Source organism: Bombina bombina, chromosome 3, assembly GCF_027579735.1.
Source record: "Bombina bombina isolate aBomBom1 chromosome 3, aBomBom1.pri, whole genome shotgun sequence".
Taxonomy (NCBI): domain Eukaryota; kingdom Metazoa; phylum Chordata; class Amphibia; order Anura; family Bombinatoridae; genus Bombina; species Bombina bombina.
In genome coordinates, this window is record NC_069501.1 from 696,918,288 (window position 1) to 696,933,671 (window position 15,384).

Below are 15,384 nucleotides of genomic sequence, written 5' to 3' on the forward strand. Positions count from 1 at the left end.
AAGCTGTTAAAGGAACACTGAACCCAATTTTTTTTCTTTCATGAATCAGATAGAGCATGCAATTTTAAGCAACTTTCTATTTTACTCCTATTATCAATTTTTATTCATTCTCTTGGTAGCTTTATTTCAAAAGCAAGAATGTAAGTTTAGAAGCCGGACCATTTTTGGTTCACAACCTTGGTTGTTCTTTCTTGCTGATTGGTGGATAAATTCACCCAACAATAAACAAGTGCTGTCCAGGGTCTGAACCAAAAATTGTCTGGCTCCTTAGCATAGATGCCCCTTCTTTTTCAAATAAAGATAGCAAGCGAATGAAGAAAAATTGATAATAGGAGTAAATTAGAAAGCTGCTTAAAACTGCATGCTCTATCTGAATAATGAAAGAACAAATTTGGCTTCAGTATCGCTTTAAGTGTCACTCCCCTACCCACAATACCAAGTCATTCTCTTTGCCTCTGTCAATGGAGGAGGGGAAGTTTCGGGTGTCTGAAGAAAATTAGATTCTTTCGCTTCAAGCAAGTTTTGGGTCTAGCTGTAGTCCATATCAATCTCTATAGTAGAGTAGTGCTGGCTTTAAAGCAGTTAGGAACTTGCAAGGTGGGCCTTGCTGCGCTTTCCTAATATTTTGCTGCCCATGGTATAGAAAGACAGAGTAAGTTTACTCTGTTCTTTCTCTTTTCTACAGGCCTCTGTAAGGAGTATGGGTCCTTTCAAGCTTTTGTAAGCTGCCCTCCTGCTGGAAAGCTAGGTGCAGGTAAGTCTTATTTGTCTTCTAAGTTAGGAGGCTTGCACTTTGTATGTTACCTTCTTCATTTAATTGGGATTTAATTAATCCTGGGTGAAGATTTGATTTAGGCAGGTGGCAGGCACTTTTATTACAAATGTTTTTTGGAGACTGAGAAGGTAACTTTTTTATGTCATGAAGGGGTTAACTTCTAATTTTCGCTCTTAATTTTTATTTTCTTCCCTGTGGGTCTTTAATATTTTTAAGGCATAGGGGACTCTGTGTGGGTGTTTTTGTGTACAATTTGACTGCTGAGTAAGATTGTAGTATTGTAGTATAGGCGTTATTGCTCCGGTCTTGATTTCACTGACGGCTGACATAATTTTTCTTTTCACTTTGCTGGCTTTTCTTTTGCTCCCTTATGCGGCGCAATCTATCGCTTCCGGTTCCGTTACGCACTCTGTTACAGGAGCGATGTTGGCTGGGGTGTACGAGTGCGACAGAGTTCTGCATTCTTTTTGACATTTCGGCTTTTGCAAATGGGCAGGTAGGCGCCTCAGTTAAGCTGAGGTGGAGAGGTTGCCATTGAGGGTTATCAAAAGAGGTTTTGTTTTTTTGAGCATTTCTCGACCTGCATTTAAAGTGTTAGTACTTTCTTAAAGAGAAAGTTCTTGTAATTATAAGGGAAACTTTTTTTCTTTATTTTGTTTACCCTGCATTCTGGTCATAGAGCAAGATTCTGTGTCTTTGGGTAAATGCTTGCTGTGCCTTGAGGCACAAATTGTGTTGCCCTTGCAATTTTGTTCTGCCTGTTTAACCACAACTATTGAAAATAAAATCAGACTGTTGCCTTCTGAGCCTAATGTCTCCCAGGATGATGCTGTAAAGGAATTGCCACAGCATTCTCCTCAAACGTCCCAAGCCTTAATTGTGTGACATGCAGTGCCCTGTGGTTCCTCTCAATCTCCTGGAGGAGTTTATTTGCCTGCAGATTTTGCTGCTCAGGTATCTGCAGCAGTATCTGCAGCGGTATCTGCTTTTCCTATGCTTCAGGGGAAAAACGCAAGTGGAAAATTAGAAATTCAGATAGTAAGGTTTTTGTTCCATCTTCTGCTTCATAGGTTGCTCTCTCTCATAAGTCTGATGAGGAGGATATGTCGGTTGCTTCTGAGGGTGTAATCTCAGATTCAGAAAGTATAATCTGATGCTGAAGTTGTAACCTTCAGATTTAAGCTTGAACACCTTCAAAGGCGGTTTTGGCTACTTTGGATGACTCCGATACGCCTGTCGTTCTCAACCCTAAGAAATCTAGTAAACTTAATAAAAACTTTGATGTTCCTTCCACTGTGGAAGTTTTTCCTGTTCCAGACCGTGCAACAGAGATTATTTAACAGGAATAGTATAAGCCGGTAATACCTTTTTTCCCCGTCTTTTGTTTTTAAGAAGATGTTTCCCATCGCTGACTCCATTAAGGATTCATGGCATAAGGTGCCTAAAGTAGATGGGGCCATTTCTACTCTGGCTAAGAGAACCACTATTCCTATAGAGGATAGCTGCTCTTTTAAGGATCCAATGGACAAAAAGCTGGAGGCTTTTTTGAAGAAGATCTATCTTCATCATGGTCTTCAATGGCAACCTGCAGTTTGTATTGCCACTGTGTCAAGTGTGGCATCTTATTGGTATGATGCCTTGTCTGATTCTCTTCGAGAGATCCAAGATATAATTAAGGCTCTCAAGTTAGCCAACTCCTTTATTTCAGATGCTACCATGCAAATTATCAAACTGGGAGCCAAGATATCTGGCTAAGCTGTGCTAGCCCGCAGGGCGTTGTGGCTGAAATCTTGGTCAGCGGATGTTACCTCTAAGTCCAAGTTTCTGGTGCTTCCTTACAAGGGTAAGACCTTGTTTGGACCTGGTCTGGAAGAAATAATTTCTGATATTACAGTGGAAAAGGGTCTTTCCTACCACAAGACAAGAAGAATAGACCTAAGGATACGAGCTGTCCCAGATCCCTGGGCTGTGGACATACTATCCCAGGGTTACAAAATAGAATTCAAGACTTTTCCTCCCAGAGGCAGGTTCCATCTCTCAAGATTATCTGCAGAATAAATAAAAAGAGAGGCATTCTTGAATTGTATTTTGGATCTTTCTTCCCTGGGAGTAATAGTTCCAGTTCCAGTTCCAGTAAGAGAACAGAGTCTAGGATTCTATTCCAATCTGTTTGTGGTTCCCAAAAAGGAGAGAACTTTTCTCCCTATTTTAGACCTAAAGTGTCTCAACAAGTTTCTTAGGCTACCATCCTTCAAAATGGAAACCATTCATTCCATTCTGCCTTTGGTCCAAGAGGGTCAGTTCATGACGACCATAGACCTAAAGGATGCGTATTGTAATGTTCCCATTCACAGGGATCATCACAAGTTCCTGAGATTTGCCTTTCTAGACAAACACTTGCAGTTTGTAGCTCTTCCGTTTGGCCTTGCCACAGCTCCCAGAATTTTCTGAAAAGTTTTGTTGGCTCTCTTGGCAGTGATCAGGTCTCGGGGAATTGCAATAGCGCCATACCTAGACGACATATTGGTTCAGGCGCCATCTTTTCAACAAGCAGACTCTCATACAGAGATCTTGTTGTCTTTTCTATGTTCCCACAGATGGAAAGTGAATCTGCAAAAGAGTTCCCTTGTTCCTGCTACAAGGGTAGTTTTCTTAGGGACCATAATAGATTCCCTAGCTATGAGAATATTTCTGATAGAAGTCAGAAAAGCCAAGATTCTCTCCTCTTGCCTCTCTCTGCAGTCTACTGTTAGGCTATCAGTGGCTCAATGTATGGAGGTAATTGGTCTGATGGTCGCTTCTATGGACATCATTCCCTTTGGTTGATTCCATTTGAGAGCTCTGCAGTTATGCATGCTCAGACAATGGAACGGGGACCATTCAGATCTGTCTCAGAGAATAGATATACATCAGGCGACAAGAGATTCCCTTCCGTGGTGACTTTCTCAGGAGCATCTTTCTCAGGGCACTTGCTTCCGGAGACCTTCCTGGGTGATTGTGACCAAGGATGCCAGCCTGCTGGGATGGGGAGTACCCAACCTACTGCACTATATCCGACTTTTATGAAGATATCCAAAAGTAACAATGTTTCCAAAGAGTGAGCAAATTTCTACGCGTTTCAGCCGCTTGGGCTTGATAAAGGCTGTGCTTTGGTCCAATGCACTCAGCAAACAATTCACCTTACTCCAACCTTGCTCCGGAACTACTTGGAGGTAATCTAACATAACGGAGAACATTCACATAGAAATACAAGGATTTTACAACCACGCTGACACTCTATACAGCTTATGCAATACGCATCTTGAATCATTAAAAACCAGAAAGCTAGTATATGAGAATATATCCAACTTCAGGACACGGACATCTAACCGCAGTGAAAGTTACGGACGGAACTTTGATTTATTTACCATAAAAGAACTGCCGACAAACAGAGACTGTCTCTGAAATAAGAGACCCTAATCAATATAAGATCTAACACTGAGAGTCCCGGTCCATTGCAACTGCGAATATACACAAGTTATCTGTATATAAGGTAAACTCATGCAAGTATATATTACCTAAACGCATGGTGAATATCGCTATTCTCTCCTTAGAGCTTAACGTATCAAATCTTTATGAATTGTTTTTAACCATTTCGATACATTTGTATAAAATCGCATTTAATTATTTTTATATAACTGATGCCGGCATCCATCTTTATTTGTATAATTGATTTTTATTAAAACTTTTTATATTTACCGCATTTCCATATCAACATTATTGTGCTAGATACTAATATTTTAGATATTGCTCTCAATCAGAGTTAATATTTTTCTTACAACTCTTTTAAGCTTTAATTAGTGCTAACACACCTATTTTCAGCCAAATATTGTTTCTCTGAAGCTGAATGCGTAGAGATTGATCGCTTAGTTTTGTCTAAGCGTGGTTTTTCTGACTCAGTCATTGAGACCATGATTCAGGCTTGCAAGCCTGTTACTAGAAAGATTTACCATAAGGTATGGCGTAAATACCTTTTATTGGTGCAAATCCAAAGGATACTCTTGGAGTAGGATTAGGATTCCTAAAATGTAGTATTTTCTCCAGGAAGATTTTGAGAAGGGAATGTCAGTCAGTTCTCTGAAGGGTCAGATTTCGGTATTATCTATTTTGTTGCACAAGTAACTGGCGAATGTTCCAGATGTTCAATCTTTTTGTCAGGCCCTGGTTAGAATCAGGCCTGTGTTTAAGTCTATTACTCCTCCTTGGAGCCTTAACCTTGTTCCTAGAGTTTTGCAGCAGGCTCTGTTTGAGCCAATGCATTCCATAGATATTAATTTGTTATCTTGGAAGATTCTGTTTCTTTTTGCTATCTCTTCTGCTCAGAGAGTCTCGGAACTCTCGGCTTTGCAGTGCAATTCGCCTTACCTTATTTTTAATGCTGATAAGGTTTTTCTTTGTACTAAATTGAGTTTTCTTCCTAAAGTGGTTTCAGATAGAAATATTAATCAGGAAATTGTCGTTCCTTCTCTATGTCCTAATCCTTCTTCTCATAAGGAACGTTTGTTGCACAATTTGGATGTTGTGCGTGTTCTGAAATTCTACCTACAGGCGCCTAAGGATTTTCGCCAGTCTTCTGCCCTGTTTGTTTGTTTGTTTCTTTGGAAAGCGTAAAGGTCAGAAAGCGACTGCTACATCTCTTTCTCTCTGGTTGAGAAGTATTATACGGTTTTCTTATGAGACTGCTGGTCAGCAGCCTCCTGAGAGAATAACGGCTTATTCCACAAGGGCTGTCTCCTCTTCCTAGGCTTTCAGAAATGAAACTTCTGTGGAACAGATTTTTAAGGCTGCAACTTGGTCCTCTCTGCATACTTTTTCCAAATTTGATACTTTTGCCCCGGCTGAGGCTTCTTTTGGGAGAAATGTTCTTCAAGCGGTGGTGCCTTCTGTTTAGTCTGTGCCTGTCTTGTTATCCCTCCCTAGTCATCTGTGTCCTCTAGCTTGGGTATTGGTTCCCACTAGTAATTGATGATGTCATGGACTCTCCATATCTTAGGAAAGAAAACAAGATTTATACTTGTGTTATTCCTTGTTTCCATTTTCCTTCAGTCAAATGACTGGGGATTGTGGGTAGGGGAGTGACACTTAACAGCTTTGCTGTGGTGCTCTTTGCCTCCTCCTGCTGGCCAGGAGAGATATTTCCTACTAGTAATTGATGACGTCATGGACTCTCCATATCCAGAAAGAAATAGATTTATCAGGTAAGCATAAATCTTGTTTTTTCTGACTTACAGAAGACCTTGATTTTAAAGCATTGTTGTACAAGGCTGGAAAAAAATGTTTGTAAATGTTTTCATATAAAGAGCAGCAAGTAAGTTTATTTTCTGTAATCAAACTATTTAATATTGAGATAAATAAAAAGCTAAAATTTGAATATGTCTAGACAGCAGAAATAGTTTTAACATTTGATAGCTAAGAATGGGGAAAAAAAAAACATTGCTCATACATTAAATAGATATGAATTTAGCATATATTTTTTTGCTGGAAAATCTGTATAGTGTTTACACTGATGTGATACGCTACAAAAATATTTTACATATATGTTTTTTGGTTACTATTATCTTTATTGATAAAATATATAATAGCAATCAATACCTTTTACTGGTGTCTCCTGGTTTTCTTGTGAAATATTGCTTTAATGACCTTGTGTAGCCTTCATGTTGGATAAAAGATTACAAATAATAGAATCTTTATGACAATAACATGTAGGGCAGTTACAAGCTTAGCAGTCAATTCTAATGGCCAGATATTATTTTGTATTTCAACTTTGGCGCAAGTTGGTCCTTTTTTTTTTTTTATACCTATTACACTATTGTGCTCAGATAAACCCTTTCCGTCACAGATGACTACTGCAACTCTTGCTTATAAGCAATATCTATGCCTAGCAACTAGTTTATTTATTTTTTCATTTTAAAAAAGCAGTAGTGGGCACATATCGTTTGTAGATTATTATTCTTAGCAGTCCTCTTAGAGATAAGTGCACTGGAAATCAGTTTGGAAAGGTCAAGATGCATATTTGTTCTTCTCGGGTTCTATTTTTTTTTTTTTTTTAAGCTTTAAAATAGACTGTTCTTTTTTTATTTTTTTAATAATTATAAGGTTTGCCATCAATGGTTTAATAGCTTAGGAAATGTTCTGACATATAAGATGTTGTGACATACAGTATGTCCTTTTTTTTTTTTTTTTAAATGGAACGAATACGCTTCCCATGTTATCTTTTGCAATAGGCACCTAATAAAATGTATAGATTCAAAATGTTTATTTCATGAGTTAGGTAGAACATACAATTTTAAATAACTTTCCAGTTTACTTCTATTATCAAATTTGCTTCATTCTTTTGGTACCCTTTATTAAAGAAGCAGTGATGCACTACTCTGGGTGCTAATTGAACACATCTGGTAAACTAATGACAAGAGGGATATATGTGTGTAGCTGACAATCACCAGCTAGATCCTATTAGTGCATTGCTGCTGCTGAACCTACCTAGGTATGCTTTTCCACCATGGATAGCAAGAGATCAAGCAAATTTAAAGGGACAGCCAACACCAAAATTTGTATTGCTTAAAAAGATAAATAATACTTTATTACCCATTCCCCAGTTTTGCACAACCAACACTGTTATTTTAATATACTTTTTACCTCTGTGATTACCTTGTATCTAAGCCTTTGCAGACTGCCCCTTATATCAGTTATTTTGATAGACTTGCATTTTAGCAAATCAGTGCTGACTCATAAATAACTTCACGGGAGTGATCACAATATTATACATATGGCACACATGAACAAGCTCTGTCTAGCTGTGAAAACTGTGAAAATGCACTGAGATAAGAAGTGGCCTTCAAGGGCTTAGAAATTAGCATATGAGCCTACCTATGTTTAGCTTTCAACAAAGAATTACCAAGGGAACTAAGCAAATTTGATGATAACAGCAAATTGGAAAGTTGTTTAAAATTGCATGCCCTCCCTTTCTTCATGAAAGTTTTATTTTGACTAATATTAACTAGATTGTTCTTATAACCCCTTCCTGACGGTACTTAGGAAAAAAGCATGATGCGATTAATCATGATTTTAAATTGCTGCAATTTAAAATCACGGGAGTATGCAACTTTTTTGATAAAAACAAAATCCTCACATGTTGCTGTACTGCATTGATTTGTATGTGATTTCTTGCAAACCAACTCCATCTAGTGGTTGCTTTAGCACACATTTGTAAAATGGCTGTTTTACTTTCACTTTCTACAAACGTTTTCTGTTTGTGATTTTTAGTAGCAGCCAATAAATCTATGTCTAAAAGCAGAGCCCATGCAGGACATTACATTGAAGAGGAGGGAAAGCAGCTTACTTATATTTCCCCCTAGGGTTGTCTGCAGTCTGAAACTTAGTGTATGTAATCATTATGGGACCTCCAACACAATCTCCTTCTCTCTAAGAAACGACTTAAATACATAGCAAATGCAGTTAACCCCACGTCTGCCAAAAATCTAAAACTGCGGTCCCCTCTGCTAGCTAGCTGCTGGGTTAACTGCATCTACAATGTATTTGAGATCAGCAAGGCACAGCATTTCTGATAGGAGCAGCCCCCCACCCTTACTGCTATATGCCTGTATTGGATTGCAGGACAGGAGCAGGGCTCATTATCAGTCATAGCTAAAAAAAAAATTTGCTAAGAGGTGACATTTTCACCTCTTAGCCAATAGCCATGTGTTAAATCAGGCTTGGCGCCCATGGGAGCCGGATTTACTGCACGGCTATTGGCTAAGAGGTGAAAACGTGACCTCTTAGCAAAAAAAAGTTTTAGCCGTGGGCTGCTGTAGCAGCTGAGAACGGCAATCAATTGAAACAAATAAAGGAGCTTTCTACATGAAGTATCTTATACTTCATGAATGAAAGTCCCCTTTATTTGTTTCAATAGTCAATCCTAGCGTTTGTACAACACTAGGATTGATTTACAATTTAAAGGGACACTGAACCCAAATTTTTTCTTTTGTGATTCAGATAGAGCATGCAATTTTAAGCAACTTTCTAATTTTCTCCTATTATCAAATTTTCTTCATTCTCTTGGTATCTTTATTTGAAATGCAAGAATGTAAGTTTAGATGCCGTCCCATTTTTGATGAACAACCTGGGTTGTTCTTGCTGATTGAAGGATAAATTCATTCACCAATAAAAAAAAGTGCTGCCCAGAGTTCTAAACCTAAAAAAAAAAGCTTAGATGCATTATTTTTCAAATAAAGATAGCAAGAGAATGAAGACAAATTGATAATAGGAGTAAATTAGAAAGTTGCTTAAAATTGCATGCTCTATCTGAATCACAAAAGAAACAATTTGGGTTCAGTGTCCCTTTAAGTATCAAGAAGTACCTACAGTTAGTTTCATTTAAACTAGTTTTGTTGTTTGTATTTTAATGCTTTCAGGCTGGATTGAATAATAAGAAATATGTACTTTAAGATTCTGTACAGTTTAATGCATTTGTATTTAGATATGTATGTGTAACAGTTGTATTATAAAAAATACAAATAAAAATTAAATTCACAATCGCCTTATTTCATGCCCAAAATCGCGATATTCATTTTTTCCCATATCGCCCAGCCATAGTTCCATTGTAAACAAATAAGTAAAAAAACTTGAAATTACGCAATTATACATGCGATTGCGTGATTTCAATAATGGAATCAGGTCTGGGAGGAGTGCCTATGACTCTAGGAGTGCCCTCCAGTCTGCTCTCCCAGTTAGGAAGCCGTAGACGGCTAGGAAGGGGTAAATAACAGAAGTAAATTGTAAAGTTGTTTCATGCTTTGTCTGAATCATAAAAGTTTAATTATGACTTTAATGTCCTTTTAATGTATAATAGTAAGACTTACAGCATTACAGGATTCCCTTGTATTAGGTGGGGCAGTAAAGCAGCTCTGGGTGCCCTAAAGTTACTGCAGCTGGATACTTTTGTATGCTCGTGTCTGCAAGGTTCTCTAGAAAGACGAATGAAATATTCAGTAATAATTTGTAATGTTACTAACGCTACTAGCTAGGACAAAATTTTACTCACAACTTTTGATCCCACTTGGACCCTCTACCCCACACCCTATTTACATATGTTTAGCCAAGCATTATTATTTTATTTGTTTATGACACATTTTCTTTATATCATTGTGAGATATATTTTGCTGCTTAGGTCCACTTCAGACCTCACATTTGACTGATCAGTAACATCCACGTGAGGCATTTGCTTTCTTGAAGGGCTTGTCTTGTCATTTACCCTCTTATCTGTCCTTAGAACCTGCTGTGCATGCGCAGCAAGGCACACTTTTAAATGAAATAACACAGGTCCACTAAATGTTTTCTAGATATTCTATTTATATGTGCGTTTGTCAGTTTGAACATTTAAAGTTTGCAAAATGTACACTCCTGTTGCTGTTTGTACTGACAAACACGCATACAAAGAGTATAGCTAAAACCGATTAGTGGAAAATGTTACTTGAGAAATATCAGAGACCTGTCCTGTGAGTATTTCATTTGGAAAGTGCATCTTGCTGTAATTGACTTGCCCTTTCAGGAGGAAAATGCCTCAGCATGATATAGGAGCACCCTCGTCCTCACACAGTGTTCAAACGTTGATACTTACTTGCCCATCAGGGCCGGCTTAATGATGGGACTAAGTGGGTCCAATGAACCCAGGCGGCACTTAAGTGACACAGTCTGTCAGTGTCAGACCTGGCCAGCAGCAGGCAGTGCCATCAGCATGAGCGCATTAGGGGGAGGGGTCAGCACTTCAGTGACTGTCAGTCCCAGACCACCAATGCTCCTGTCCTCTATCTCTGGGAGATTTGTACTGTGGGAAAACCGTGTAGGATGGGTCAGGCTGATCACGCGGTGCATGTATGCACCCATTATGCCACACAGCTTAAAGAAAATGCAGAGCCAGACAGAGGGGTGGAACTGAAGGTGGGAATCAAAGAAGCGCAGAGCTTCCCTCCCACACCAGACACTGGGTAAGCACTAGCTCAGGTTGCATGTAGGCACAATGTCTTGAGCTGGTCCTGCTGCACATCAGTCGCTGACGACAATTCTCCAGCCTCTTTGCATTTCCCGCTTGTTTGGATTTCAGAATAAGTTTGGATTTTGGAATTTAGGAATTTGTACCTGCATCTCCAAAGGTAGCTCATGCCCCAAGTTAAAATTGATAATCCTTCTCCATTAGTTTGACACATTGAGGTTTATTTCATATCCTTAAAAAACATTTTGCAATAATAAAAGCTAATACTTATTAACAATTATTTTTTAATATTTTTTTTTTCCTTTATTCTTTTTCTTACCATTTTGTTGGACTCTTTTGCTTGGTTACTTTCTCAGTGTGATTTTGATTAATCATATTCAATACTTTTGTTTGCAGAACTCCCGTCCTCAGAACACCTGAGTGTAGCAGATGCAACATGGTTAGCGCTCAATGTGGTATCAGGAGGTGGCAGCTCCTCCAGTTCACAACCAATTGGAGTGACCAAAATTGCCAAATCAGTAATTGCACCACTGGCGGATCAGAACATTTCTGTGTTTATGTTGTCAACCTATCAAACAGACTTTATATTGGTAAGATTTTGACTTCTAAATAATTTTTGATTTGTATTTTGTTTTAAATCCCAAAATTAGGCCTGTGTATTCAGCAGTTGTTTTAGCTGCTGAATGTGGAAGAGCAGCATTTGGCTTTTTTCTGAGACTGGTTTCTTCTTGTTAAAGGGCAACACACTTATATCTTTGCAATTCTAGATCTTTGTATGTTACATTTTACAAGAAGAAATCCAACACCAAAAAGAACGGAATGCAGTGAGCAGGTGCTTTCTTCCTCATTGTGTAGTTAACTAAACCACAGAATGCATATGCTGATCTACAATTGTGTTACAAATTATGCTGTGGAACATTAATAATGTATATCCTATACAAAAAATACCCTTTGACTCATAAAATTTAATATTTTGTATATTTTGATAAACCAAAACTTATATGATTGATATTTTATTATTATTTACTGTGCCCAGAATTGTTTGAATTATATATCCTGTGCATGATATAATTTGTTATTGGTAATTATTATTAATGATTATAATAATATTTGAACAATAATATGTTTGCCCATAAAGATACATGAAACCCAATTTTTTTTTTCATAATTCAGATAGAGCATATAATTTTAAGCAACTTTCCAATCTACAGGATAATGGAATAAAATTGATAATGGAATAAAATTGTTCTTTAAAAATGTATGTTCTATCTGAATCATAAAAGGGTTTACTTTACCTATCATGTAGAGGGGGTTAACGCTACACCAGTAACACCTCTGCCGTGACACTCTAGGGGACAAGGGTAACAAGGAGTTAATTACTCCCTAACCCACTATCTTCTAGACCTAATGTACATTTAATTAATTCACAAATCACTATCACTATAACCAGTATCAATAGTGTACCACAGAGGGTTAACCATACTTAAGTCTATTTACTCCAGGCAGGGCTAAACGCCAGCCTCTGCCATCAATTTTGCTGACTAGCTGTGACAGTGAGAAGAGTTCAGACATAAAGGGTTAACAGCACAGGGCTTCCAGCTACGATGTTCCAATTCCTTTAGGGTCTACAAGCAACCCCAATTAACTTCCAAATCCTACACCACCCCAAAACTCAATGTTCACAAATATTTACCTCTTGTCACAAGCAGAGCTACTTGCTGAGCTGTGACAACAGGGAGAGCAGGAACATTAAAGGGTTAACCTCACAGGGTTTACAGCTGGCTACACTATCCCAATTCCTTTAGGGCCTGCAAGTTATCCCAATTAACCCCCAAATCTAACCTACACTTCCCCTAACATGAACATTCACTGCCACCACCGAAAAACGTATTATTTAGGGCTTTTTGGGATACCCCTAAATTACAGTTTTGTTAACAACTAAACAAAACAAATATAAAAATAATACTTTGGTAACGTTCCCAAGATCACAGAAGCCGTGAATTCAGTTTCTAGAGCACAAAGACAGGTCTGATTAAATTTATAGTTCAATTTGAAAAGGAAATACATGAAATCAGATGGTATGTAAAAAAGGGTACTTAAAGAATTAGACAATATAGACAAAATTGCAAAACAATTATTATATAAAATAAAAAGGATCAATACACAGAAAACATAAAACTTACAATTTAAAATTAAATCTGTGGATACTTCCCAATGATCCTTTCAGATCCTTTCAGATTATATATTCCTGGAAGTCTCTCTGTGTCACAATCACATACTTTTTTATACACAGCCCAGGCCACATGATCCTCCCCCTAGGGGGTAATTACACACTGCTTAAGTTACATGGATCATGTTTGCTGGCTGGCAAATTATGGTCCCAAGGAATTTGTGAGCTAGGCCTTGTGAGCTAGAACCTTTCGATGTTCCCACTGCATGCAAAATTATGCTTTTTTTTGTAGCTAGGCCTTGTGGCTCTCACCAAGGTACCTCCCCTAGGGACAATACACACAAACTACAAATACACAAGTATTTAGTATTCTCTCACATCCTCTTGTTCATCAGAAACTCATATGGGTTTTAGATGCTCTCTTAGAAAGAGTCCTACCTTCCTCTGATGAATGATTTCCTTGTTTGTTTTAAAGGAAGCATACAAAATTTACCTCATGCTGATAAAACAAGGTGACTTAGGGTAATTGTTTTGCAGCTTCTTTTTGAGAAGGACATGTTGGTTTTGAATGCCAGATGCTCTATTCAATGACTAAGGATGAAAGTTCTTAATCTGTTTCTTCAATTGTATCCATTTGTCTTAGCATCAAGCTAAATATGACTATGGCTGTTTTCATTAGTCACTGGGCTATTCTCAGCAAGTCTGTGAAGAAGGTGATTGGTTTTATCTTCAGGAATTCAAATCACAGCTATTTATATTTCAGACTTTAGGAGTCTATTTTTATATGGATGTTTCTCTAGATTTTTCTGCTAATGAGGATGTCAAATATATATATCTTATTACAGCAAAAGAAAAATTGAAAGTTGTCTACTGTGCCACAAATAGGGCATATGTCTTTCTACTATTGGCCCTGCTCATATCCAAAATGTGTGACATCATACGTAGAATTCAATTCTTCTAGATCTTGCCTGCTCAAGAAGACCAATGACCATATAACAAGTTGAGTGCAAAAATGAAAGCGCTAATTCTGCCAATGCAAAATCCATAATACTTTCAGATTTGTGTTGAAATTAGAACTAATAGGTAAATATTTGCTTTGCAATAATTTAATGAGGGGTATACATTGCTCTAGCAATGTCTATCAAAAGCGTAAAATAATAATATATATATATATTCTTAACTACTACTAACTCCTAAACCATTATACCTCACATCACCAATAATCCCCTAACCATCATAACCCCCAAAGAGTTTTACACATGTTTTACATGTGTTTGTGATACTTTTATTCTAGCCAAACACTTTACTTTTGGTTTCAAATTGTGCTAACTTTTTTAGCACAACACGTAACACACACCTGTAATGTGAGCTATGTTTCACAAGGCCATGTTATGCATTGAAATTATAGCTCACACTAAAGACGTGTTTGCTGCGCTAAACATTCTCTGGAAATTCTGTTTAACCATGTACTTGTAATATCAGATTGCAGTCCCTTGATATTAATAGTGAACCCTATGCTGTCACTAGCGCTCCACTTCTAATCCAGTCCTTTATATTACAATCTGAATGTGTTTAATGCCCCTTTAACCCCCAAACTATAAAATACTCCCAATTTCAGCACCTCTCACTATGAACCCCTAAACTTCCAGACCTCCCAAAAAGACTCATCTCTACCCTAAGACCCTCCACTAGTGTGGACTCCCTCCAGCCCTCCCCCCCCCAAAAAAAATTAAAATATATATTTTCCTAACTACTACCTGTTGCACTACTAACCCCTAAACCACCAGACCCCCTTCACATTAACCCCCTGACCACCACAACCCTAGCCATGTAGGTAAAATACCAGCTGTATAGCAACCATACTAGTGTCTAGATATGTGACCTAGTGTGGTGTTCTCACTGCCCCACCATTTTGTTTAGCTATTTATTTCAAGTGTATTGTTTGATTTGAAAGTCGGCCAAACATTAGAAATTTCCCTTCATTTCTTTAGAAAGCTTTACGTATTATTATTAGATAAAAGCAATGGGCTTGGTGGGCAGAGCCTGCTCTCAAAGCGGCAAGATGCGTCTAGGCGAAGCTTCGTGAGTTTGAAAAGATTTTGGCAAGTTGCTTACAGCAAACCAACAATATTCCATACTTTTGAGCATGTTCACTTTCCTGAGTTTTGATATACTCTTAAGAGTGGATAATTTGACTGTGTTTCTGCCTATGTTCTTTGAGACAGCTACATGACAAACTTATCCACAGGCCTGGAAGCCATTTTGCAACCTGTTGGGATCATGCAGTATAGTGAACATAAGAAGCGAGCCCTGTGTAAGTTATGGTATCCTGTATTAGGATAAATATTTCTACCTTTACACAAGCCATTTAAAGTCCTTGCTAATTGGTGCTGACTTAGGCCCCAAGCAATT

At 37.9% G+C, this 15,384-nt stretch overlaps 1 protein-coding gene across 1 annotated transcript in view; it reads left to right on the forward strand.

Annotated features, from left to right (window-relative positions):
* Window positions 1-15,384, forward strand: part of CASTOR2 (cytosolic arginine sensor for mTORC1 subunit 2) — a 666,243-nt gene that overhangs the window by 555,584 nt on the left and 95,275 nt on the right. Inside the window, exon 3 of the mRNA XM_053707472.1 lies at window positions 11,199-11,392. Coding sequence (XP_053563447.1) covers window positions 11,199-11,392 — 194 coding nt within the window. The remainder of the gene's footprint in view (window positions 1-11,198; window positions 11,393-15,384) is intronic.